We start from the raw sequence: 26,620 nt of genomic DNA, 5'->3' as shown, positions 1-26,620 counted from the left end.
CACTTTGGAGTTTATTTTATTGCTCTTAATGGCCTGCCTTCCGCATGTCTCATTTCCTTTTATTGGAGTTGTCAGAGAGGCACTACATTATCTCACACGCGTGCAAAACCAGCGTTTCAGTCGAGCTCATACAGAGTTTTAAATGCCACAGCTGAAGAAAACAAGACAGTGGGAACTGCAGAGAGAGGAGGCGGCAGCAGAGTCCAGAGCACACACCTACGGGCAAGATTTCCAAAGGCTTCACAAACCAGCCAAGCCAGCGTCTCTAACCAGAGACAGGAGAGCAAGGAAAGCAAAGGTACTTTTCTAATAAGCTAGATGATTCATTGAAGAAGGGCAAGGAGTCCTCTTGCAACAGAAGGCTGATGAATAATTAATAGCTCGTCCTAGGTGCAAGGATGAGTCTTTTACCCGTTTGCAGAGCCATTTGCCAAACCAGCTCTACCAACAGGCCCATGGGGCAGCAGCACTTGCAATGCTGCTCTGAAGGTTTGAAAAGAAGATTATACTCATATTTGCGCAGGAGTTTCCCTGTGCTGCCCAGTTCTCCCCAGTTACTCTTACCACAGCATGGTTTTCACCCTCATTAGCACCCTGTGACAGAGGGAAATACAACCCAACTTCAAAGATAAAGAAACAGATCTAACCAGGTAGCCTGAGGGGGATGTATTACTTTCTCTTTTCTTGTCAGCATGGTACTTGCAGCAATCACGGCGGGGTACCAGGACTGCCTTGCAGAAAGTACCATCCCCTGCACACGGGGCTCAAAGCACCAAACTCCCCAGCCACCTTCTCATCTGGTTTCCAAGATGTGCAAAAGAGTAGTGGCAAAATCAGCTACTAATGGTCAGAGACAGAATATTCTTCTCGCTCACAGAGGACAGCCTTTTGCAGCTGACCTGCCTTCACACAGCTGACATTCAGATAGCAGCAAATCACAATATTCTGGGGTTACAAACAATCTCCTCTTCATTTTTTCCAACCAGATTTCTTTTTAGCGAGTTGCTCATATCCACATGTCATGCACAGCAGGTACAAATCACTACTGGCCAGGGTGCTCCCAGAGGAGAGGCTAATAGGGTATTACATGCATACACTGTGGTGAAGTCTGACCTTTGTTCAAATGCTGCACATCTTCACATCCTGTGAAGCTGAGGGGAAGTATTTGGCTGATGTGTATATCTCATAATTGTGCTACAAAAACAGTTATCGATGTATGATTTAAATAACAAAGGAGTAATTGTAGTTGAGTTTCACAAATTCGGAGGGCTACTTTTCAAAAGTCATTTTAACAATAATAAACATGGCTCAACACCTCTACCCTATGCACATGCACAGTGCCGACCTAGTACCCAAACAGACACAGCCTTTCCCGGTGTACCTGCACACCGGTCCTGATGTGGGTCACAAACCCACCCAGGTCTGCTCATAGACAACATCTTGCTGCACACACACAGAGAAAACCATCTGGCATACAAAATAAGTGACACACCTCACTGCCTACTGATGGCTACAGGCCACAGAGCAGTTTATTTAAAGTATAACAAGAAAACATTCCCTAAATAACATCTAGGAACATGTCTATTCTCCCTGAGAAGCAAAGAGCCTGTCTCAAACAAGATCGCATTGCCAGGGCCATTCTGGGACTTGGGCAAACAGGGATGCTCCCTCCTTCTAACATGAAGATAAAAAGAAATCCTCTTTGCAAGGCAGCATACAGGCTGCTTGCTGGCAGAACAGCTCCCCTCCACGATGGGGCCACAGAGGTGAGGGCACTGAAACTCCTCTGATAACTAAACATGGAAGCAGATCCCTACAGACTCCCAGACAGCAAAAGATGACTTTGCTGACCAGCAATGCAGCATGCAGCTCAGTGCCTACAGGGTATTAATTGAAGTATATTCCCGATGAGCAATGCCAGGCTGGTGAGAACTGCCTGTTGACAAAGCTCGCTCAGAGTGTAGCACAATAACAACTATAAATTATATTTTCATGGGGCTGCAGGGAGTGGAAGAAGAAAGAAAAGTTCGCAGTGCAAGATTTCCTTTCCCTTGAAAGGAAGAGGTTGAGAGACACAGCCAGCAGTGCTGTTGGTTGCCCTGTTTCTGATGAGCACAGGCCTTTGCAACCCCCCAGAGCAGCCCCCCACATTCTGAACAACCTCCCTCCACCACCAGCAGAAAGAAAAGTGTTTCACTAACCTCGAACCTAGGGGTGACAGAAGAGGGCACAGGGGACATGCAGACACAACACACAGCCTTGCTGCTGCTTCTCCTAAACAGGACAAACTCTTCCCTGCCTGCACGAGCCACTGCCGCGCTCCAGACACACGCACGTTGCTGTGCATTTTACTCTTGTACGCTGCTGGAAGAAAGGCAAGACTCTAACTTTAGTTTGACTATACTAAGTGAGGAAACTGTTCAGGGGGACACCAGGATTGCTTTTTTTGTTCATCTCTGCAGTAATTCTCTACAGCTTTTTGGCCACCTGGACAGCTTACTGAAACTCTTCATCCTCTATCTCTTTGCATGCAAGTCCTGGGAGGAAAAGATTTTGCAAACAGCCAAATGTGAGATGCAAACAGGCTGGGTCTGAGAGTTCATCAGCTCTTTAAATACTGCTCTGGAACTCCTGCAGCTTCCTATCCCTGCTGAAAAAAAAACCAATTGCAGAACACATTGATTCAGCCAGACCCACACTGGCCAGGCAGCCATCAGTTTAGCTACTGCTTGTGAAACATGGTGAGGGTTGTTGTGCAAGGAGACAAAAGAAGTGAAGGTGTCCCATGCTACTGCTTGCAGCAATACCTCTTTGCCTCATGTAGGCAAGGCTTCAAAAGGTCAACACCCCAGAGCAGATTTGATCTCATTTACAGTTTTTTTTCAGTTTTTTCATTGGGAAGGGTCCTCCCAGTTCACCAGCAGGCATAGGGGAACAGAGGGTACTGGCTCCACTCTGCCATGGTCCCATGGGCATGTGCCGGAGCCCCCTGTGCATTGTACTCTGTGGAGAAGGCCGAGTAGCTCATTGCCCTGTACTGGCTGTGGGAAGGCACCATCCACTGGCCGAGGCTTTGCTCAGTGCCGTAGGGACTGTACATGGGCGCTCGGGCCCCCGGTTTCCCGACAGAGTCTAGAGCCATGTTCACCACTCCTGTGTAGTCCTGGGGAGGAGGCAGAGGCGGGGGGAGCGGAGGCAGGTTGGTGAAGCCCTCTGGGAGCTGCTTGGAGTCATGCTCAGGCACTGTGGAGAGATCCAAGGCATGGCACCTTGCCCGGAAGTCGTTCAAGGTTGTGGCATCACGGGTGGGAAGCTGCTGGCTGTCCCCAGCTTCATGGAACCTGAGCCCCGAGGGCAGAGAGAAGAGTGAGTCAAACCTACCACAGTGGGAAACCAATGAAAACCCACACAGATCCCCTGGGGAAAGGCAGGGTGAGATTTTAGCACGCCGCCTTCTTCCCTTTGCCTACTGCTTCATCTTACTGGTAGTGTGGATTTTAGTCCAAGCCTCAATGTCACTTACACAGCAAATCTTAATACCAGAGAAGGTAAGCCCAGAGCAGGTGAGTTCTGGCTCAGTTCTAGTCTGGGCTCCCTGTAACTCATACCTGAATTTGCAGTGATGAGGAGGAAAAAAATCACTGGAGTCCTGACACTCCTCCAACACACTTCCTCCAAAGGACAGGCAAGCTCTGCAGTACACAGAGCTGGCTGGGAGAGCATTTCAGCACAAGGAAATAAAATGTGTTACTAACACATGAGTATGCCCAGAATCAGTGGGTTTGAAGTAACACAGAAAGGCTTTGCTGTGGAGCTATCTCCATGCTAATCTAGCACCTATCACCCAGGTATGCTGCCCAACAGAAAGACATCCTTCCCTACTCCCACTGGCTGTTTTTCTTAGGGAATACTCAGTAGAAGAAGAGGAATCCCATCAGTTGAAGGGAGGCTTTGGACAGGAGCACCAGAAAGTGGGACTCACCGATATGTCTGGTAGGACGGCGTAGGCACTTGCTGCTCTCTGGTCAGACCCTCCCTCTGGTCAGCTGGCACTGGGGATGCTGCAGGAAAGGCATGGCTGCCGTTCTGCTCCGAGACCCAGAAGGGGTACCCGCTGCTGACCACCACGGGGTTACTCTCTTCCTTCACATCCACATTCTCATCTTTCTCAAAATCTGACCCACAGCCGGGAAAAGAAAGAATGGGGAAAAAAATGAGAAGGGAGAAGAGAAAGCCAGAGCTCACAATGGTCTGTTGGCAGCTGCACTGATCGCAGGATGGTGGAAGGAAATGCACTAATGCCTCTTCTGCAGTCATCCTGTCTTAAGTGACTAGCACTTTCCAGCTTCCTTCTTTCCTTACACTGTATTCAGTCCTGCCCTGTCCTCTCTCCTTAGTTATGCTACTGCAAGCAGCACTGAATTAGAGCAAGGAACGATCAAGCTTAAAAACCAAACTAACAAACAGTAAAGTTGGATTTTGTTGGTTTTTTGGTTTTGTTTTTGTTTGTTTGTTTTGTTTGAGGGTTTTGTTTGTTTGTTTGTTTCGGGGTTTTTTGGGTTTTTTAGCAGTATCAGTTCCCACATCTGCATCCCAACCCAGCTGCACAAACAGCACTGCTAGCATACTGAGAAGAAGCAAGAAAGCAATGGGTGATACTGCAATCTCATGTTGCTATTGACATGTTATGAAAGCACAGCCTACTATCACACATGGTCACAAAGCACAGCCAGGCTGAGAGGCTGGCGAGAGAGCTGATGAGTAGTCAGTAATGACAAGTGACTTGCGAGGAGTCTCCTGTGGATCAGTCCCAGAAAGAGAGTCAGAGGCTCAAAGCCATACACAGCACTCTTTAGGGACTCCACACAGGCCACTCTCCCCACAGAGGGGGCTATGTTGCTGTTTCTTTTCCTTCCTGCAGCCCAGGCACTGTCTGGAAATCATCCTCTGGGTCTGTTGTAATCAATATTACCATGTTCCTCAGCACCAGACTCCTTTTCTTCAGGTAGCTTCCTCTTCTGGCCTTTGGCTGGACTAGGCTTCTGGCATTTGGCTCGTCCTTCCCTGGAAAGAAACAAGACATGGGGGTAGCTTGTATGTAAGCTGCTTGCCTAGACAAATATGCAAGGGATGCTGGACAAGCCCTGGAAGACAAAAATGGGATGAACCTCTCTGACATTGTGTGTTACACCTCTCCTAGCAAAGCACCCTGACAGGCCCACAGGGAATACACTTGCCACAGCAGACTTACAGGGTTAGCCATGCTGCCTGCCACCCGTGTACGAGAGCCCTCACTCTGCAGGGTTCTGGGGATACACTGGTGAAGGAGCTGCCTGCTTCATGTTTGTACAAAAGGCACAATCAACGTGGAAACTCAGCACCAGAGGTTTTGGCACTGTTTGGAAGTACAGTCCGATGCTGGATATACATACTACGCACACAGGTACAAGTATAGTAGGGTGGGTCTTTCGCTTGAAAGCAGCTTTTTCCTAACTGCAAAATGAGTCTAAGCGTAGTCAGAAATGATCCTATTAGGAGGAAAAAACAAACCCATGATATTTTCAAAATTTAAGTAAAAAAGACTCAGTTTTGGCCTTTTTTCATCAGGAAATGAGATTTTTTTTCAGGCATAAAGTAATATGAAACAGAATCTAAGATATTTTCATAACATTTTCTGCTTGGAAAAGAACATTTTCTTCCTTCTCTATTGTCAATCTATGGTTGCATTTAAGCTTTTTTTTTTTCCTCATCTCATCCACTGGCTGCCCTCAGACCAGACAGAAGATCTCACTGGTACTGGTATCCATTTTCCCTCTTGCAGAATAAATCTCCTGTTGGAAGAGACACTTTTCCACACACAGGCAAAGGAGATGAGGGACCTCCAAATGTCAGAATCAAGCTGATCTTAAACAGACTTAGCGATCTGCTGTGGACTTCTGTTATCACTGCTATTCACATGTCAGACTCCAGCCTAGCTCCAACTTGCAAGGGAATGCAGGTCTCATATTTGTCACACCTCCCACATTTCTGGAGGAAATCCTGTATCTTCTCCCACACCCCAAGTCTCTTGGGAGGAGGCTGCACAGGAGGACATCATTCCCAGATACAGGCAAGTGCAGTGTGCACAACCCAGCAGGCTCTGCAGAGATAGCTGGTCTAGTCTGCTCAATGGTCTTGGGTAAAATTCACAAGTGAAGTCCAGTTATAAATAAAGATGAAAAAACAGTGTACCTTCGAGTGTTCTTCCCATGCTCACGGAAACCTTTAGCAAATGGGTTGTTGTCAATCTTGAGCTTTGTAATCTTAAAATAAAAGGAACAAGATTCAGTTTCATGGTGACTGGTTGGGTTATTTACTGTTTCAAGATCTTCACATCATTAGCTGTCACAAGAGCTTGTCTGAGGACCTTTCCCACAGTACCTGAGCTCTCCCAGCAGCTCCCATTATTTGTTAGGAACTGACACACAGAGACAAATTACTTTTTGCCAGGGCCGGCAGAAATTTGGGCAGGATTCATCTGACTAGAGAAATACACAGGGTCAGCATTTGTATCTGGACTTTTGGTCATACTTTTTATTGCATTTAGGGTTCTGTTAATCACTGACAGCACACTTAATTAAGGTGCATGATTCATCTCATCACAGAATAGATGTTTTCCACAAGAACCATAATGTGCCTGTTTCTTCCCACTGCCCATCATGGGCACCCAGGGTGAGTAGCTTGGAAGGAGACACCTTCCTCTACAAGATTTCTAAGGATAGCATTTAGCGACTTGTCCAAAAGCAGTAATTGCACGCTGTACCTGCTCATTCTGGTAAGCAGTAACAGAAGTGAAGACAGTCTCAGGGAAGCTGAAGACTTGGAAGATGCTCCAGCGGACACTGAAGAGGTCATCTGCCTGCACAATGTGGAAGCGAGGCTTGTAACGGTGCATGGAGTGCAGGATGATCTGGAGACATAGAAGAAAGTTTCCATGTGCAATCACTGCCAACACACTGTGCAAAGCCTCCTGCGGGGGATCCCAAGACATTCATTTCAAACCAGAGATGCCTGCCTGGGTCTGGTGTCTCCACCATGCCTTTACAGCACAGTAACAGACTAAAGCCTTCCCTAACAGGTAGTTAACAAGGCACAAGGGCACTTGAATATATTTTAATTTCCACATGATCTAATTTCTCACAAATCTCACTTATGTCCTGTAACATCCATCTGTAATGAATTCCAAGGGAGCACAACACAAAGGCCAGCTACAACCTACGTGCCCATGTTGATCCAGAGTGTTGTTGGTGAGCTTCAGTTTTTGGAAGGAGACAGGTTCTTTCATCCAGTGGCTGCCAGGAGCTGGGGAATCTGGGTGCACGTAGGTGCGACAAGGGAGCTGGGGCTCTGCTTTTCCAGCAACTTCCCACTGATCTTTATTCCACTGTGAAGGGAAAGACAGAAATCTAGAGCTTAAAACAAAAACCTACTTTCACTACAGGGAAACCCCAGCAACTTTGCTTCACTGTCAATTTAGCGGCCTCCTCTGAAGCACAAGTAGCAGATTCTCTCTTAAGAGCTATGATCCTGTTAACAAGAGCTCCCATTTTAGGCCTCATTCTTCCTCCCTTTCTCCCAGCGGCTGCCAGAGAAGTCTGACATTAATCATGATTAAAATTGTACCACTCACAATGAAAATCAGTTACCTTTCCAGCTGCTCCCCAAGCAAAACTGACAAATAACTCGAGAGAGGGATAAGATCCACAAATTACTTCTGCACTTTGTCCAAAGACAATTTATTTATCAGCCTGGCCAGTAAAGCATAAAGATTAATCTACTTCAAAAGATGGAAGGACAGCATAAATTCTATTATTTAAAGTACTCACCTTGTACCTGAAGTTGTCCATTGGCACAAAATCTACCAGCATGAGGTACTTGGCATAAGGGATTAAGCCAGAGACTTTGATTTTGCATTGTGGAAACATTCGTCTGAAGGAGAAATGAAATGGACAGTATAAGGATTTCTGTATAAAGTGGCTACTGTCTCATGATCAAGAAGCATGTCATGTTAGCAAAGTTCTGGTAGCCATAATTCTACAGGCCACCTACTGAACATTTTTCTATCTTACTGAGGTACTGTCTAGTCCTATAGGTTTAGGTAGAATAGGCACTAACAGGGCAGCAGTCACTGAAGGCCTGACACAGTTACTGCTTTTGTTCTTCTGATTCCTGTAACACAACAGTGGGAAACTTAAAAGAAAATATTTGGAATTTGCACCTAGACCGTGAGCCTTCCGCAGCTATCACAGACCTGAAGGATAGATTAGAGCATTTTCTAGCGTGGGTAGAAAACGTGCTCTCATATAAGAGCACATCTACCTTTCTGTTCCAGTACTCCCTGTCACCACTTTCATCTTCTGACTCTGCAAAAAAGCTTTGACACCTACCTTCCTATCCAAAGGGATTATTTTAGCTCACAGCAGCTTTGACATACTACATTACAATTTCACAATTTCATGTTCTTTCACTGCAAGCTCCACAATGCATGACTCATTTGAATTTCAGAAGAGTCTGCACACACGGATCATTACTATTCTATACAATGTTCTTGTCTGCAAATGCAGTCTCAAACCCAGGTATTTACTGCTCAACTCCTGCTGCCTGTGACCGAGGCAAAGGAAGCCCAGGGCACTTTCCCGAGCAACCTCCGAGGGACAGGAAGAACATCAGTGTTAAGTGGCGAGATAAGAGTACAGAAGTTGTCTCAGCACATCAGCCACACAGTGACCTTTTGCACTTCACAGTTTGGACTTCTACGACATCCTGAAAGCACAATTCCTCTGTCACGGGCAGGGAGATGTGCTCAGTTAGCTACAAAGCTAGTTGAAGGGCCACCATTTAAAACATGAGATTTTGACAACAGCCTGGAGAGGTGTGGTGTGGACAGCTGTCCTGCTCCCCTCACCTGCCCGATTTGGTGATGATCATCTCAGTTCCTATCTGATGAAACTTCATCCAGAGATCCATGTCCTCAAGGGTAACCACAATGGAGCTCTGTGGGTAGTGCTCCAGGCTGGGGGAAGGAAGGGCCTCACATGGCACTTTCATGTCTACCAAGAGAGAGAGGAAACAGTAACTTCAGATGGGCAGGAGCAGAGATGACAAGAAACAGCTTCTGCTCAGGGACAGGGCCCTGAGACACAACACCCACATCAGCCCTCCCAGTATCCTCCAGTGCCAGCTCCCTGAATTTCACACACTGTTGTAAGATGGGGTCTGTGCATCTGTTCATCACTCCTCCTGTCTGGCCACAGTACATCTCAGCCCCAAACTAACATGCAGTGCACCACTCTGGTTCAGCTCAGGGAGCTGAATGGCATGATTTTACTCATGAAGGTCCCAGGTGCTGCAGAGAAGTAGAGAGTCTGTGCCACAATAAACCTCTTACAGAAAAGGCATTATGTTTCATCAAAGCCTTTTTGCTACTTAGCAGGCTCAGAAGGCAAAAAGACTTCTCCAGCAGGTTTGGTTTTAGCTGACAAATTATTTTGTAAAGATTTATGTGTTGTACAAACTCAACCTGACTTCTTTTGTTCCAAAACTCACACTGGCAGGCAGCCTAATCCACTTTCATTCCTGATCAAGGTTAAAAAAAAAATACTTTACCAAGAGAACAGAATGAATGATGAAAGGATTGGAAAGATTTTAACTGTACCAGTGGGTTATGTGAGAAAATGACACGTAGGTGGTAGCAGAGGTGAAAAATCTCTCCAGAGGACAAAGAAGGGAGAGACAGGAGACCCAAATCTAAGTGAAGGTAAGAAGAAAGGGAGGTGACAGAGCCAGATCATGGAACATTCTGAAAAGAGGATGGCTGGTCTGAACTGGACTTGGAGATGGAGACCACTGAGGAGCCTGTTGATGGTGGTGGAAGGTGCCTCTTCAGTAACACATGAAGGCACATCAGAGGTGTTGCCTGCAATATGCCTACACTATTACAGGCAGAGGACTAACTATGGTCCTGGGAAAGAGGAAGGGAAACTATTCTGGAGAAACATTTTGGTGTTGGTGGCACCTACCACCTCTGTAAAGCTGTTTGGATCTAAAACCTCCTATAGGCATTCTTAATTATACTGTAACACACACAAGATTGCTGCTGCCACAGTTTAATTTTAGGTGAAAACATAGAATCATAGAATAGTTAGGGCTGGAAAGGACCTTAAGATCATCTAGTTCCAATCCCCCTGCCATAGGCAGGGACACCTCACACTAAACTACGTCGCCCAAGGCTCTGTCCAACCTGGACACGACCTGGTATAGCTACTGATGGCCTGATTTCACAGCCAGTAGGGCTTCACAAACACTGCCCTGCAGTCCCAACGAGGTACTGATAAGCCTGCTGGACACAGGGACACTCAGAGCAGCAGTGCTGCGCTCACTCCAGTGCTAGCAGGCCACTTCTGCTGGGTGAGGTGTTAACAGCCATGCACTGCTATTTGTGTAAGAGAGAGAGATTTTTCTGCCTCTCAGCCTGATGAGATCTTATTCAGAACGTATCAGAAATAAGGCAATTTTCTCCTCGTTACAGCTTTCCTGAGAAACCTCTTCAAAAGAACAAGCATGAAGAGTAGACAACTATTTCCAGAGAAATCAGCTTTTGTTCAGAAAGCAGTATCTTTCCACGAAAACAACCCAGTGTGAGTATAAGGGGTTCTTCCCTCAGTATTTAAAAAGTAAAAAAAAAAAAAAAAAACCCAAAACATTTAAATGTAATTTTGTCAGTTTGCAAAGATCTTTAGGTATTAAAAAAAATATATCCTCTACCCTTTTTTTCTGCTTTGATCCAACATTAATGAACTGGCTAAGAAGTGACACCTAGTTTGCTCACTAAGATTAGCCTGTTAACATCTTCTTACTAAAGCTTCCCCATATCCTCTTGCAAAGACATGAAAGCTGCCACGAGACGATGCATTCGGTAGCTCAGTGCAGCACATGTATCAAAAGGAGTTACAATAAAATTGGGCTGATTTCCCACAGGAGTTGTCCAGTCACAAATGCATGCAAACAGATTTTGATTAGCTAGACAGACGCTCGCTCCTTCCCCAAATGAATTTCAGCATTAAGATTTTGTAAGCAAATTCCAATGCCATTAAATGAGTCCTTATTGAGGGGAGACTTCCAATGAAATCAAGAGGAATTGAAGTGAAAGGAGTTCAATACTGAATTAAAAATCAAAAGGCAGATGTTACAATCTGTTTTTTACCAAAACGAGTCCATAATTCACCTGTACAAGTGAAATGCTACAGAAGACAGGGAAAAAGAGCTGCACATACAATAAACACTGCAACAAAGCTTCTAAAATGCAGTTAATGTCTTTTGCCCTAGAGGTTTTGTGCGCAGTCTGAGGGTGAAAAACAGGACATTAACAGTTTGCATGGGATCTGGACCCCAGCAGTGGTGTGAGCTTGCTAATGGGATCCACGCAGCTGGCTACACACTCATGTGCAATTGGCTTCAGCGGGATTCTGCAGCAACAGATCCATTTGTAGGATCCACTCTGGATTTTCTTTGCACAGCCAGAGGCTGGCTTGCAAGGCACTTCAAATTCACTCCTACTTTGTGCCTATGTAACTAACGGCAAGACTCACACACACGTCTCCCCCACAATGATGCCTGTATGTTGGAATTACAGCAAAAAAGGTTTGTGGCAGGGTGTCCAAGCACTGAACTGAACTTGTTAAAGCTGTACTTCTATTGTTTCCTCTTCTCTGTAACTTAGTTTTTATTTTAAGTACTACCTGAAAGAGATTTAAACATTTTGCAAGAATTTCAGTTCTATTTTAAAAGTATTATTATTATCATTGTGGCATCACTGCATGTGGCACACTTGAAAACATATTCCTTATGCCAAGATGAGGTGGAAAAAGACAACTGCTGCTGTAATAAAGGCACTGAAAATTAAGTGATCTTCAATCTATTCCATGCTTAGCTTTAAAATCCTTATGCAAATACAAGCAGCTTGTCCTTCAGTTTCTGCATCTAGGCCGTGCATATTTTTTTCCTATCTTGGAAATGGAGAGAAAAAGAAATGAGAGACAATTTGGTAATGCTTGCAGGGGGAGTAAGATCTTTGGATAGGAGATGCTGGAGTATAATCCACTCACCTAAAGCAGCCCCTCAATTAACTGTCAATTACTCAATGTTATGTCAGAAAATTTGTTGCAGCCTACCCAAAATATATGGGATAGGGTTTGCAATAATGGGAAAACTCCAACAAGGCAAAAGGTATGCTGCTTACCTTCACTAAAACCAGTTATTATTACGTTTGTTGCTGTTACCTTCCGAGTGAGGAAGTCCAACACTAACAGCTATGCAGTGTCCACAGGGAAGAAATGATCAGTATATAAAGGTAGCTGAGAAATTAATCTTGCCCACACCTAAAAAAATTCCCATGTTCTCTCATCTTATAAACAGAAACACCCCAACCCTCTGGAGGGAACTTCGTTTCTCAGTAAGCATTCTGGCAGTAACCAAAGTATGGTGTTTCTACAAATGCAATCGCTTCACCTCTCAAATGCACCCAGTCATCACCTTGAATATTTCTGCCATATGGGGTCATACACCAGGAACAACTCAGTAAGAAAATGAGGCAACTTCTGCAATAGTTGCAATCTTTAATATGGTAAAATACCATAATACAGTTTATATTTTTCATTGTTGCTTATTTGCTTTTCAACTCAAAATTCTTTTGAAGTGGCAGAAATCATTAGGAATCAGATCAACACAGTGTGGACTGCTTTACAAAAACCCAAAACAACAGTGAAGATGGAAATTATCATTGCACGTGTGTTTTGCTTAGGAATGAAACAACACCTTGCAGAGGTATAGAAATGAAGTTGAGAATACCCAGCCAACTCTAACGTGCACATATGATCTGCACACCTAAACTAGGTAAATGCTTGTTTCCCAATGCCTATCTGCCACTGTGCCCAGTCTGATCATGCCACACACAGAAGAGGTTAACAGCACGTTATGAAATAGACTGATGAAGAAAAACATAAAGAAAACCCTAATGAAACCAGGGAAAACCTGTGTTTGGGTATGAACCTGGCAGAGGTGGGTATGCCTGCTTGGGGTTCATACTTTCAAAGGGCAGAGAAAAAACAAAAGAAAAAACAAATAGTTTGTATCACAACCATTATTCACAATATAACAAATATTTCCAAACCTTATGTGGCCTTCAACTTGAAGGAACTCAAAGTACTTTGCACACAACATACAGATAACACCTCTAACCTTCAGTGAATGATCACCGTGACACAGACAAGCGAGTTCTGGGCACAACTGTGAGTAAACCTTCGCTACCTTCTGAAAGGTCTTTCAAAGCTCGCAAATAACACTCAAACCCACAATTTCTCATCCATTCCTACCAAAACCACCCATTTTATAAATCCTCTCCAGCCATACATGCACTACTATAAATGCTGGTAACGCTTCAGGACCACTTCTTCTCTTTTCTAAAATGATTGTGCACTCTTGGCATAAGTCTAGGATCTTTCCACACAATAAGGAAAAGGAGAGAGTCCTTTACTTACCTGGTAAAGCTTGCATTTTGCCATGTACTGTGGAGTCTAGGAGCTTGTATGGTCAAGAGAGCCGTCAAAGTTCTTACAAGGGGAGCCAAAATAGTCCAGTTCAAAAGCAGGGCTGATTTCCTGAAGCAACCAAAAGCCCTTCTTTCTGAGATCCAGTGTCAAGAGTGACCAGGATGAGGATGGGACTCCAAGCACGACTAGCCAAGGTGAGTTCCTGTTTTATGGAGGCTAATGAGCAGGGAGGAGCTTCTCGCCAGGGCTGTCCCCTTGCGATCCTTTGATGTCCAAAGGGACAAAGAGAGGAAGGATCTGCAGCAATGGCTGGGGCTGAGGGAAGAAAATCAAAGAGAATTAACATGGCTTTGACATACAGGAAACCCTACAGGGGAAATGCACTTTGATTTACTGCTAACGCACCTTTAAACAAATAGAGACAAGAACAAAACCATCAGTTGAAGACTTACCTACAAAATGAAAAAAAAGTATCCCTTAAGCAGCAAGCAGGAAAAAATTTCCTTCTGGCTACTCCATGGATTTGATATAATTTTCATCTCCAAAACACAGAATAACTCTTGATTTCTGGTACCAGAATCAGGACTGTATTGAGCTTGTTCCTTCCCAAGTGGGTGATTAAGTCTGTGGTAAAGTTTGCTCTCACAACTGGGATGCTGCAGCAATGCATTCATTCACCAACAGATGTCTTCTCCACTAACACAAACACATTTGATGATATAACATTACTTACCTACCCAATCTCTGCATTCACAGTCCATGACTGCACAGTTAATTTTCCTACTGCGCTGTTTTTCTACAGCAGGGCACTGCACCACATCTGTTCTGAAGCTCAGGACTGAGGCTGCTCTCCATGCGGTACCTTTTCAGCTGAGCCCTGCTAGGGTATCATTTTACTGGCACCCAACTCCTCCGGCTGGCACCTTTCAGGGCTAATGCACGATCCAAAAGTCTCATGATGGGCCAGGCACTGGCTTTAGGCCTTGTTCAAGGCATTGCTCTTACTGAAGGAAGCCTGAGCAGAAACTGAAGGACTTGAGCGTTTTCCCTTAATTAGTTTATTCTGCAAGTGTGACCATTAGCTTTTGTACTTATAAGTGCTTACAAGTGCTAAGAGACAGCAATCAAGCCTCCTGCTTCAGGGCACAGAACAGCCACTACACCTGGGTTAAGAGGGATTAGAGGGTTAAGAATGCATTTCTATGCATTCACATACAGAAATGGCTATACTAACATTTACAGGTTGACGATGTTCAAAAGCTGGAGGTCAAAAGCAGGATTACCAGTCTCAATGGGCCAGTGTTGGATCCTGCACAGCAAATTTAGGAGCTTGCTGTAGGCTGCAGCTGATTCTGTCTAGTTTTGCTTCCAATAAACATTTTTTTATTTTGTCAGTGACATGCAAAACATATTCTGAATTTATTTAGCCAGATCCTATACCCAAGCAAGGTCCCTTTCGTTCTGTTTTTACTGTCTTTTGGAGCAGGCAATGCAAGGACATGCAAAGAGGACAAAGGAGTTCAATCAGAAGAGGGACTGGCTCTCTTTCAGTAGTATACTGAATTCTAGGCATCCCAGTACTAGCAGGGAGAGAAAAGCCAGCGCTTAGGGTGGCAAAAAAGAACATGTAAAAGAAATAGGTTAGAGAGTTTGAGAAGTCCTGAGGAGGATTTTATAACAGGAGATGGTCCATCCGCTCCTGGCACCTGTGAAGAACCACACCAAGCCTCCCTGACATCCCTTTAAAACTACTGGGTAATACAGAAGACCACAGGCTCTTCTCCTTCAGCTAACTTAGGGCCACCCAGAGCCAGGGAGCCTCAGTATCACTAAGGAGAGAACTATGATGTGTTGGAGGAACATCCACTTGTAGCTCAACTGGAGATTATTTATTACATTGTGGAAAAATAAATAGGAAAGGAAAAGGTGAGCTGAACATGGTACAAAGGTCAAATCTCCTCTGCTTGTACTTGCACTGCCACTAGCAAATAAAGACAAAACAGAATGCAGAAATGCTTTTCTGCTCTGCCACAAAGCGAAAGCCAACATCAAATCGCCCCCGCCATGTCCTGCTTTTCTAATGTTAGTATTTTAATTGTAGAATGTCAAAAAGACAACCATGATCAGAATCTGAAAAGAAAAAATAGAACAAAAATTGGGTCAGATTCAAGCTAGCAGCAATGGATCAACATCCCACACAGTTAGAAACTGCACAACAGCAGCAGCACTGGGAATTTCAGACTTCACCTGACAAGAGCGTGGGATGTGTATCATGACTTCTTCCAGGAAAAGGTATGAGATGGTCTCCTGCTGCCACTTCATTTGCACACTGCCTATCAGCATGTCTAGAGAACACACATTTGCTACAAGTACTTAAATCCTTTTGGCTCTTCCCAGGTGATTGATGGGGAAGGTGGAGTCATTAATTACCCATGACCAGTTAACAACTAGGTTTCTCCCAGCCATTCCAGTTGCACTGGAAAGGTTTTAAAAGTGGGAAAAAAAAAAAGTGAATTTGTTAATACTGCTGGAAAGCGTGGCTAACAGGAGCAATCCCCATGAAATTAATCACTAGCAAAGGGGGAATTTAGCACATTACTCTCTTGTCTGTCTGTCCATGGAATGCCCTCAGGCAGTTTGCTGGGAAGCCAGAGGTGAAATGTGCTGGTGTCTAACAATTCACTGGCAAACTGGAGGCTGGGGGTGTGGAAAGGGATGGGAGAGATAGTGGATCTGACATGTGAAGTCAGTGACACACACAGCTCTGCTCCAAGCTCATTTACAGCAGCAGGGAAAAATCCTGCTGTGCCTAGCTCTAACAGTAGGCTCTCCCCCTGTGCTGCAGGGGATGAAGTAGGGCAGCGCAGAAGGGAGGGGATGTGTGATGACAAAAGCAGAGGCCAAGAACTTTTGCCTTGCATCTCTTTGAGGAGGTGATTAGAAAGAAACATTCCCCTCTGGGTTTTGTAGTAAGGCAAATGTTTTCTGGCACTTCTCTCACCTTAAGTGAAGCTTTAACCCTTAACACTCAACAGGACCCTATATGGAAGTGGTCTGCGCACATACCCTCCTAGCTCTGGGTGATAATCTTGCCATCTCTGGCTGGTGTCTGGGGCTCTCAGACTGCGGGAGAACAGATAACGTGTCAGCTAGCAGGAGGCTCAGGATCTGAGTCTGCAAGCGGCTGCGCAGGATGCCCCACCACCTCTGTCTAGCAGAAACTCCAGGACAACATTCTGCCCTGAGAGCAAGCTCAAGTGTGAGGCATGAAGTTATTGCCTGGGAGACTGCTGAAATGCAAGAACAGTCTTTGGAAAGAAACAGTCTTGGATTATTGCTCATGTATATCAGCACTTGGTGCAGTAGCCAGTAATCCAGTCCCTGCAGCTTCCCTCTGTGCACAGGGTTGTGAGGAAGCATTACCGTATCAGCTTTAACAAAACTGGGATTAAGTGAAGCAGTGTTGTTTGCCTGAGTTTGCACAAGCCAGAGAAAGTAACGTGGAGAAGTGCAAACTGCATTGAAGATAAACTCCCCTCGAAACACGAGGATAGCCTTACTGCCGCTTAAATGTGACTCATTTAGCAGATTCCCACCTGGCACACGTAGGCCACAGCCCCAGAGCATCTTGGCAACTCTTTATGAAGAATACTCTGCCATCTGCAACATGACAAATACTGAAAATGTGGAAAGACATGTCATTAACAGAACAAAACAAAATAGATAGCCCTACGTTATAGCTACTTATTTTCATACTTAATTGAAAGCATGAAGTGACCTCAAATTCTCCAGATGGCTTCAGAATCCACCAACCTGCCCCTTAAACACAGCCTCAGCTCGCTGCAGAGTAAATGGGGCCTGATTACCCACACAGGACCGTGGGGAAAAGCCGTGTTTTCCAGAGAAAAGGCCTGATGAAACTTGCTCCTACAGCCGTGCCAGCCTTGAAGCATATGACTGCTTGTAAGCGACTGACATCTCACACAGAAGAAAAGGAAATACAAGTGCAACTCCTCAGATGGCATGGAGCTGACCAAGGGAGTGGAGCAGGGTTGGTCAGGACAGAGCAGCTAAGCTCTGGCAGCATGGGCACAGCCTGAATTTGAGCAGCTTAATGAGCAAGTCTCTGTGGGTGACTACAGGAATGATAAAAGCCTACAGAGTGTTTCAAGATCCTCTGAAGAAGTAGTAGTACATGTAATTTCCCATCGTGTGATAGCATAAGGAATAGTTCCTACCCAGTTCCTTACAGCAGCTCACACTACACAGCATTTTCTTCTGATGGTGGGAAATGCCACCTTTTCCCCTTCTCTGCATGGTTGGATTGGATAGCTTTTATCTGGGAAAAGCTGTCTGCTGTCTTCAGGCATGTTCCATATGCATTGCCGTGCAGATGTTCCTACCCTGGGAACACGCAGAAGGCAGACCTCAGTAGGGACAAAAACCCCATGCTGAGCCCCAAATTGTATCACCCCCAAATCTGCCCTGTGCTCTCAAAAAGCAAAAATCACATTTGGCAAAACAAAACCGTTGGTTGGAGAGGGCCTGTTGGTAGCAGCTCAATGCTAATTCACCACAGGATCCCCAGACCCAGGCACAGTGTGCTGCGGGGACCAGCCACATGCCTGCGCCCACCCCAAGGAGGCTGCATGTCAGCAGTGAGGGGTCTGTTCTGGAAGGGAATGTGTGAAAGTGGCTCATGTAACTGAAAAGTTGAACATTGTAAGTTTAACACAAGGCTTTTCCTCTTGCAGGTTTGTGGATTGAAGTATCTGGCCACAAAGATGTGCTCCTGAACTAAAGAGGATGCTCTTCTGCCTCCCCTTTATCCTATCCGCCCTCCCGCAGCCCTCCTGGAATATGCACCCAGCAGTCAGTTAGCATTAAGACAAGAAGGGAAATACTTAGCAGCCACTTAACACTGAAGACTGAGTTTGGCCTCAAAGGCTACAGTCCAGAGTCAAATGCAAAATATTTCTGTCTAGAGCTCTTTCAAGTTTTCACAGATTCCTGATGTTAGGTGCACTGTTTTCCTGTCAACTCATTGTGTTTCCCAGACAGGGCTCAGCACTGTCCCACTCAAATCCACAAAAAATACTTACTGAAAGGACTTTACAGCAGCAAGAGCCACACAGCACAGGAAAGGGCCACCAAGCAGCATGGCGTAAGCACTGCCTTTCCTCTCCTACATGGGGAAGGCTCTCTTCCTCCCTGCCCCTCAGGAGACAGCAACCCTGCCAGAACCCACCGGTCTCCATCAGGAGCCATAAAGGACCAGCCTTAGAAAATAGGCAGCAAATAGCTCTGCCTTAACATCCATACAGAAGTACTTCAGTATTTATACACATGCGCATACACTCATATGCAAACATACATGAACTGACATAATCAATCATAGCCACCACTTTCCCCTGTAATCCCTAATATATCCAGATTTTTTACCTTCCCATTCTTTTCATACAGGCAAATTGCTCATACTCATTCTCTGTTGCAGTCACAGGCCAGGTTACAAGCTCCAGGCAGGATCACAGACCCATGACTCCCTCCCCCTACCCAGTGAAATGTTTATGACCTGGCTCTTATGGCTCTAGAGGTGATGAATGGCCTTTTCCCCCCTCCAAGTCTCAGCTCCCGATGGGCAGCTACAGACCAACTTTCAGCCGGTTTGGTCCATAGCTGTGGATTTTATTGCCCAGTTTGTCTCTTCAGCTCACATTTGTAAGCTCCAGAGTAGATTTTTCCCTGGGTAACACTCTGCAGCTCAAAGAACTCTTCTTGTTTTTATTACATCCTTAGTGATTAAAGGGATATTTAAACCTCACAATGCTCCCTGCTGTGAATATAAAAGCCTACCATCATTTTGGATAGATGCGTTTAGAAAAATAAATTAAAAATTAGCCCTACTATAGTGGACAAATGCTTCTAAGTTGTTAAGAACATCAGGTACTTGAATGACTTAAATACACTGGATGCAATTCCTTGAGAAACCAAGGGACGACAGACAGTTTCGAGCTATCTGAACAGTTATATGGGCAGTTCCACAGGGACTGAGGACAACAGAGGTGTGCAATGACTGCATTACACTTAAAATACTGGATTTCACCTACTTAGGCATAAATGACTTTGATTTCTTCTCCTCTCTCACTCAGTGATCATTCGCATAATAGGTACCATTCTTAAAAACACAGTCTTTGCTTTTGTGATGGCAAAACTGTTTTTAAATGACTGGCACTTTACAACCTAAGCTATGCCTGCCCACCAAATGTAGATACAAACAACAATATAATGTAAATTCAACAGAAATATTTAAATTCTGCTAAGAGTGCTGGGGAGCGTGCAGGAGGAAATCCAAGCCACATTTGAGAGCAAGCATTCCTTGTGAGCACAGCTTCGATGATTATCAATAATGAGGTCACTGCTTTTGCCACCCTCTAACCCTGCAGTTTAAGCTTCTGCAGGGAGCTACTGCTGGGGTAGGATTCAGTGAGAGTTATGTCTGCCTACAATGCAGGCCTGGACTCACCACCAGGGAGCAGAAAGCACTCCTCCTTCTCACTGCGATCTTGCTTCACTGCTTGGTGCTGCTCAGTTTCTTCCTCTTAATACAAAGCAAAAAACTAACCCAGCCAGATTATCACAGGGCACAAGAACCCTCACACTTGTGCATTTACTACAACATGCACCTGTGGCCCATCCTGAGCTCCCACTGATGCTTTTCTCACAATTAAGGCATTTAAAAAGGAGTTTTCCTGTTTGGATTCTCTGTTGTCTACTATTATGTTAACTCACATTGCAGCCATTCCCTCAGACAGAGCATTTTCAAGAAACCCATAGGACCTAACTCATCTGTGTGACTTCTGTACTTCTGCCCAGTTGGGCTGAAATCAGGAGACTGGGTTAAAAAATTATTAGGAGAGAACAACAGTCAGCAAGATAAGATCAAGAAAGTCTTTAGATACATTTCACATATACCTGTTAAGGACTGGTTATGACAGGACAATTAAGCATTTAATTTTCCTGCCTCTTCACAATGTTCCTGCCATATGAATTCTGGGTGATCAAGAGCTAACCTGAAGCAATTTCAAAAGAAAAAATGTTGAGAATACTCTTGCACTCTGGGGCATACCCCACTACAATGGTCTGAGGTTTCAAAGGCTTCTACTGGACAAAGCTGTGGCAAAATTCCATTGCAGAATTCTAGGGAGTTTTATTATGTCTAAAGTAGTAAAAATGATTAATTACACTAATTGTATATGTATTCTAACTTAATTAACTTAAACTGTACACACTCTAACTTAATGGTGTTAGAGTCCAAACTTTGCTCATCTCTCTCTCCCTGCTTATGAACATTTTGCATTGAGAGATGTTCCTTTGTGCAGGAAAGTAAAAAATGGATGGAGTGAAAAAAATAGGAGATTAAAAAGGTGACCTTGGAATTGTGACAGGCTGTCACGGCCTCAAAAATCTCTTCTAGAAATGTAAAGGCAGTTACAGGGCTCCGGGGTAAGGTGCAGGCATCCATGCTGGTCAGCACCACGTGGAACCTGGGTTGGTATTTGTGTGCCAAGTGCAAAATTATATCTGGGGCCAAAGACAACATAAGCGATCAGGAGGACCAGTCAATGGCATCAAACCTGCTTGCATCCCTGTAGTCACCTACGGCTTTGGAGAAGTTGCTAGTATTGTACTTCATTTTCAAGTAACTGCTCATGGACCAGGGGGAGCCTACCAGATTTAAAGAGCACTTGTGCTCTCCAGGACAGGGTAAAGAAGCTATGACAGCACCTTGGGAGGACTGGTTCAGATTATCAGAAACCTGAGGCAAAAATCTGAAATCTAAACCCATTCATGGTCCCCCATTCTGTTTTTCTGACTTCTTTGTCTTTTATTTCCTCTCCAGGATGGAACTACTCCTTCTCCTCCCTTCACATAATATTGCCAAGGAGTTGTTCAAGGGAGGAACTGATGACTTCTGTGGTTCCTTGCCACCACCTCCAGGTTTATTAGAATGATTTAAACTTTTCTTTTGAAAACAGTAATGTTCAGCCATATCTACCTATAAAAAACATGGTAATATTAAAGAAGGCACAATATAGAGATAGTTCATACGGTTTTCTGCAGTAAGTGTGATGCTTTTGTTTTCAACAAGGAAACAAAAGCAGCCAAATATAACCACAGGATGCATGTGGAAAATAGCATATAGTTAAGCAGGAAAGTGGCAGGGCTTCTTTGTTAGTCTGCTGTAAAACAAACTGGTAAAACTACATGTAATTCTTATCACCTCATTATCAAAGCTACTGGGGAACTGGAGGGAGACTGGATGAACTGAACTTCAGAAAAGATTAGAAGAGTTGTTAAATAAAGCTTCCTTGACTGATGGCTCTGTGCACAAAGAAGAAATGAACATGTCTGCAGGGTGTAAACATCCACATGATAGAGGAATTAATATGCTACAAAAGGATATAATTATCTTCATTAGTAGGGATGAAAATGAGAGAGAAGCAATTTGAGAATCCAGGAAAAAACCACACCGGCTGTGCAAGGGCAGCCTGTTCACAGAATTAACAGGCAAAGCCCTTATTGTATTAGACTTTTAAATGATTTTTACACAAACCAGTGGTATTGCAGAGAACAATCTTGCCTTCACACGAGCAGCAAAGAAGGCTCTGAGATACCTGCTTATCTCTTATTCCTATGATTCTTCAAATGCATACTAGATGAATTCTGGGACCACAAAGAAGAACATATGTTCTACTGGCATATGAACAGACTGCTTCCCAGTGCAATGTAACCAGGGCTTACTTATGTACTATGCATTACAGCACTACACATTCAACACAGATTCAAGCAGAGGGAAATGTCCAGGCTTCTCTTACATGATCATACTGCTTCAGAGCTCTACTGGTGATCTTAATTCTCTGTAAGGAGACTGCTTCTCTCTTCAGTGACTCCCAAGAGCTGGAGAATCTGGATGAAGTGTCTGGGGAAAAGGGGATCAAGCCTTCGCAACAGTTTCTCACGTGTAGTGGGCATTGTCCAACATATGATGTCCATCAGCACTGGGGAGGCAGAGTAAAAGTCCAGTCCTGAAGCTAGTAGCTGCAAGGAGGGAACGTGTCTGCACAGCAGGAGAGAGCAGAACTGAGTATTGTCACTTCAGGGTTGATACTAGAACTTACCTAGTGCTCCACTAGAAGCGAAAAAGTGCAACTGCCAACAGAACATGCTGGACATGAACACAGCACACAGTTTTCCTCTCTACCCACTCCCTTCATCCTCATTTGTCTCTTGAAAAAGTAGCTCTGCCTCTCCTCTGATATTATTTGCTTACACTGTACATCAACACATTTCAAAGCTGCCCAAGTTAAGTGGGCTCCAGAGCTGAAACACTGATCATCCAGAACAGAGTCAGAGTGGAAATCAAGTGAAATGCAAAAAGAAAGAATCTTTCATGCTCAAGTTTGAACCTCAACAACCCTGAGCAATGCTTAGGCCTGCCTTTTGTTCAGAATCTTGATGATGGAGAGGTAGTGTCTAACAACAGGAAATAAATTAGGGCAATCATGATGGATCTTCCCCACAAGATTATCTGCTAGATTATTAGATCTCATCGTATATAGACAACTACTTTACTACAGTCTGAGGTGATAAAATTATGAGCATATTAGGTGACTCAGAAGATGGACCACTTTCTCCTACCTGGCACTGTCACTGGTGTCACTTGCTGTTGGCCAAAGCTGCAGCTGTCACAAGGCTGGTGACAGTTTTGGCACTAGAACTGTGAGCCATCTGCAAACCGGTTTCCTGAAGAACCTTAGAGCGGAAGTGCAGAAGGGCTCCATAACTCCTGTTCTTCAGAAGAGCTGTCTCTTACTGGTTCAGGAGATCCTCTGTTCTTGCCAAAAGATTTAAAAAAAAAAAAAAAAAAGAGGAAAAAGAAGTGGGTACGTGGGGAAAAAGTGTCTGAAAAAGTGAGGGGAGACAGAAAGAAGGGAAAAAAAGAAAAGTAAGACACAGTGAAGGGAGGGGGAAGTAACAGGCTGTGCATGCTTTTGCCATTGGTATCTTTCTGCTGGGCTCAAGGGGCCTGACATCAGCTTTTGTACCCAGCTGAGGATCTACGAAAATAAAATCCTGTATTTCCACACATCATAATTCACAAAAGACCAGCTACCGACTCCCAAGGGAGGTGTGACTACAATCTGAATGCTGCTGAGCCTGGTAGAACATTCCTCTTCCCCACTCCTAGGCCTAGGCAAGAGTCATGGGAAAGGTGACAAGTTATTGAGCCACTGGGTTTCATTACCCAAAAAGAGCCTTTGAGTGAGAATGAAAATACACTAGAGCCATCGACCATTGCGTATGTGCTGACAAAAGATTGATCCATGGATGAAAAGCAATTTCTCTTGCATTCTGAAGCACAATGTTTAATAGCTGTTCTCCTCTCTGCTTTCAGAGAGCTTCAAACAGCTCTCAAGGGACTGAAAAGGACTTCGGTGTACACAAACTGTGTCCACTTAGTTTAACTCATGCACAGTGTTCACGATTCACCCAAGTCATCTTCCATGTCCTGACAATTCCTGTCATAGGCAGCTCCTTCCTCCTTCCATGGCAACTTTCTTTTCTACCCCTTGTTACTCAAGAGCAGTGCAGAAACAGAACATTCCCTGTGCTGAAAAGTCGTCTTTGAGGAATCCAACCCAGGGCTGTTCTGGGGATGGACAATATCTCCCTCTCTTTTGTTTCAGCCCTAATGTTCATGAAAGTGCCAGATTCAGCTCTGCAAACTGAAGCCTTTTCTTCCAGGTCTGGTAGAGGCAGTGGGTATGTCTAATGGATTCCAGAGAGGGATACGTCTGTCTTTGCCTGGTGAGGTCAACCTTTAGATTGACTTCCCACCTTTCGAAACCTGGCTTATGGTCTCTGATTCGTAGAAATGCAGCAAACCCACTGACCAGTTGTTCAAAGGTGACTGGAGAGAAGCAAAACTCATAACAAGGGGTATTTAGGAAGGGAACTTGCCAGGTTCTGTTCTAGTTTAGCACTTACCACCTGAGTTTTTTCTTGCCTGAAGACAAATGAAAATATACTTGCAGAAATACAGGTTCTTTTTCCATTTGCAACCAGGATCAGGAAACTCATAATAAACAAAATCATTACTGTTACCTGCATGTCCTAACTGACCAGCTCTGGCTTCTGTAATGCAGCCATCATCAGTGGTTTTGTGACACAAGGAATTATAGTTTCTGTGCAACATCCACATCAGTTGTCTCTTGCATTAGGTGAGACAGTGATAAGGAGCCTAGAATGGAATTATCAGAGTTAAAAAGTTTTCTTACTAACCTGGCCTCACAATTTGTTTGCCAGCCTCGAAGTTAAAACTGAAACTTGCATCTTACTAGCATTTTACTCAGCAACATACCAAAGGTATTTAAGCCTCAGTCTATTTCTGTTCTCAGAGATGAAAGTTATGCTAATGGCTGAAGCTAGTATGGGAGGCAATTATTCTTGAGCTAACTCTGCTTGGGCTGAAGAATCCTGGGTTTCCTGAAGGCAGTTCTGTCCCAGCTTTTCCAGAAGGTCTTCTTCAGAAATGGAATTAGGTCCTCAAGAGAGCTGTCATTTAAACGTATTTGCCAGTAAGAGGCCATCTTAAACAAACCTCAGTGTACTCGGGCTCTCATTCCATGTTTAGCCAAATAGTGTAATAGATTTTCTTCAGCAAACAAAAATTCAGCAAAAATCAACCTTTTTCTTTTTTTTTTTCTCCCAATATCATCATCCACCAGGCAAAACAGTAGATCTACATCAGCAGGAAATCTACATCAGTGAGGAAATATTCTCAAAACAACAGAACAGCAGTATCACAGCAGTAATGTCTTCTGCTTTGGAAATGTGTTACCTTGATGTTTATATAGCCGCAGGAGACCATTCAACAATGGCAATGTGTTAATTCCATTGACATTATCGCTCAAATTCAGTCACAGGGGTTGGCGAATTCTCTTTTTACATGGCTCTTTCATCTAAAAGAGAATAAAGCAGGACATAATGGATGGTTAGTAACATATTGTTAAATGGTTACAAGACACAGGAAATTTCAACTAGTGAATGGGAAAAAACAGAAAAATCCAAATAAGTCTTGATTAGAAAAAAAGACTTATTTTTGCTGCACTGAATTATCCCAGTTTCTCAGCAATCAGAGCCAAGGACTCTCCAAAAAACTAAGCATATTCTACACTTAACTGAGAAAAGATGTCAGTCTTCTCCAGAACTCTGCTCAAGGGAATCTCTATGTTATACATCATGACAGAAACTCAGGTGACTTTCTTGTTTAACTCAACTATGGAATCTGTTCTGAGAGGCTATTAATATTCATTCACTCACAATGAAAAAATCCATGGTTTTAACTAAAATTGGTCAGAAGGTAATTATAAACAATTTGAGATATACAAAAATGTCTTTGCTTCAAATTCAGTGGCCATTTGGGCTGGGGTGGGAGACTGGACATGTAGCTTCCATTTTATGGGCATAGAAAATGGAAGATAAAGGGTAATTAAAAAACTTACCAGCTAGTGGGAAAGCTCTGATGCACAATTCAGTTCTTTTGACCAATAGATCAGTGGTGTTGTTAGGACATCAGTGCGGGAAGTGAATATTTACAAAGCCCAGACACAGAACTCACCAAGAATAAGCCAGCTTCTATCCATCATATTCAGTAACTATCATGAATTCTGCTGCTACTATTCTGAAAGCCACCAGGATTTCCTTGCTGGAGCAGTATCAACCACTGAGGATGGGGAAGAAAAGCTGTTAAAGAAAATGGTATTGCTAATATCCTTCCCCAGGGTAAGACAGGTATCACCAAATGGAACTTCATTTTAGGACCTCCCTTCCAGGAACTTACGTAGATAACAGCAGTTGCTCTCTAAAGTTCATCTATATGCCCTAGCCATCATCATTTCAGGGAGAGTTAATTGATGAATTTTGATTTCCTTAGTACTGCTCTCAAATTAACACAGCGCAACTTTAAAACT

General features: G+C 44.1%; 1 protein-coding gene across 1 annotated transcript; it reads right to left on the bottom strand.

Moving 5' to 3' along the window:
* Window positions 1–26,351, bottom strand: LOC115614075 (T-box-containing protein TBX6L). Its single transcript, XM_030500341.1, has 10 exons — window positions 25,489–26,351; window positions 13,575–13,901; window positions 8,945–9,089; window positions 7,866–7,968; window positions 7,259–7,423; window positions 6,803–6,949; window positions 6,232–6,302; window positions 4,973–5,064; window positions 3,983–4,175; window positions 1–3,341 (listed from the first exon to the last, which is right to left on the bottom strand). The coding sequence occupies exons 2-10, from the start codon at window positions 13,588–13,590 to the stop codon at window positions 2,915–2,917; spliced, it is 1,359 nt and encodes a 452-aa protein (XP_030356201.1). The 5' UTR covers window positions 13,591–13,901; window positions 25,489–26,351; the 3' UTR covers window positions 1–2,914.
* Window positions 26,352–26,620: the final 269 nt, after the last annotated feature.

This window comes from Strigops habroptila, chromosome 11, assembly GCF_004027225.2.
Source record: "Strigops habroptila isolate Jane chromosome 11, bStrHab1.2.pri, whole genome shotgun sequence".
Taxonomy (NCBI): Eukaryota; Metazoa; Chordata; class Aves; order Psittaciformes; family Psittacidae; genus Strigops; species Strigops habroptila.
This window is presented reverse-complemented; position numbering and strand designations above follow the sequence as displayed.

Bases quoted from the DNA above. Each gene is read 5' to 3' on its own strand.
- LOC115614075 (XM_030500341.1), bottom strand. The intron at 5,065-6,231 runs GTACACTGTTTT...GTTTCTTTCCAG, and splicing joins CATGGGAAGAACACTCGAAG to GGAAGGACGAGCCAAATGCC. The intron at 4,176-4,972 runs GTAATATTGATT...GCTGTGGGTCAG, and splicing joins GTCTGGTGCTGAGGAACATG to ATTTTGAGAAAGATGAGAAT.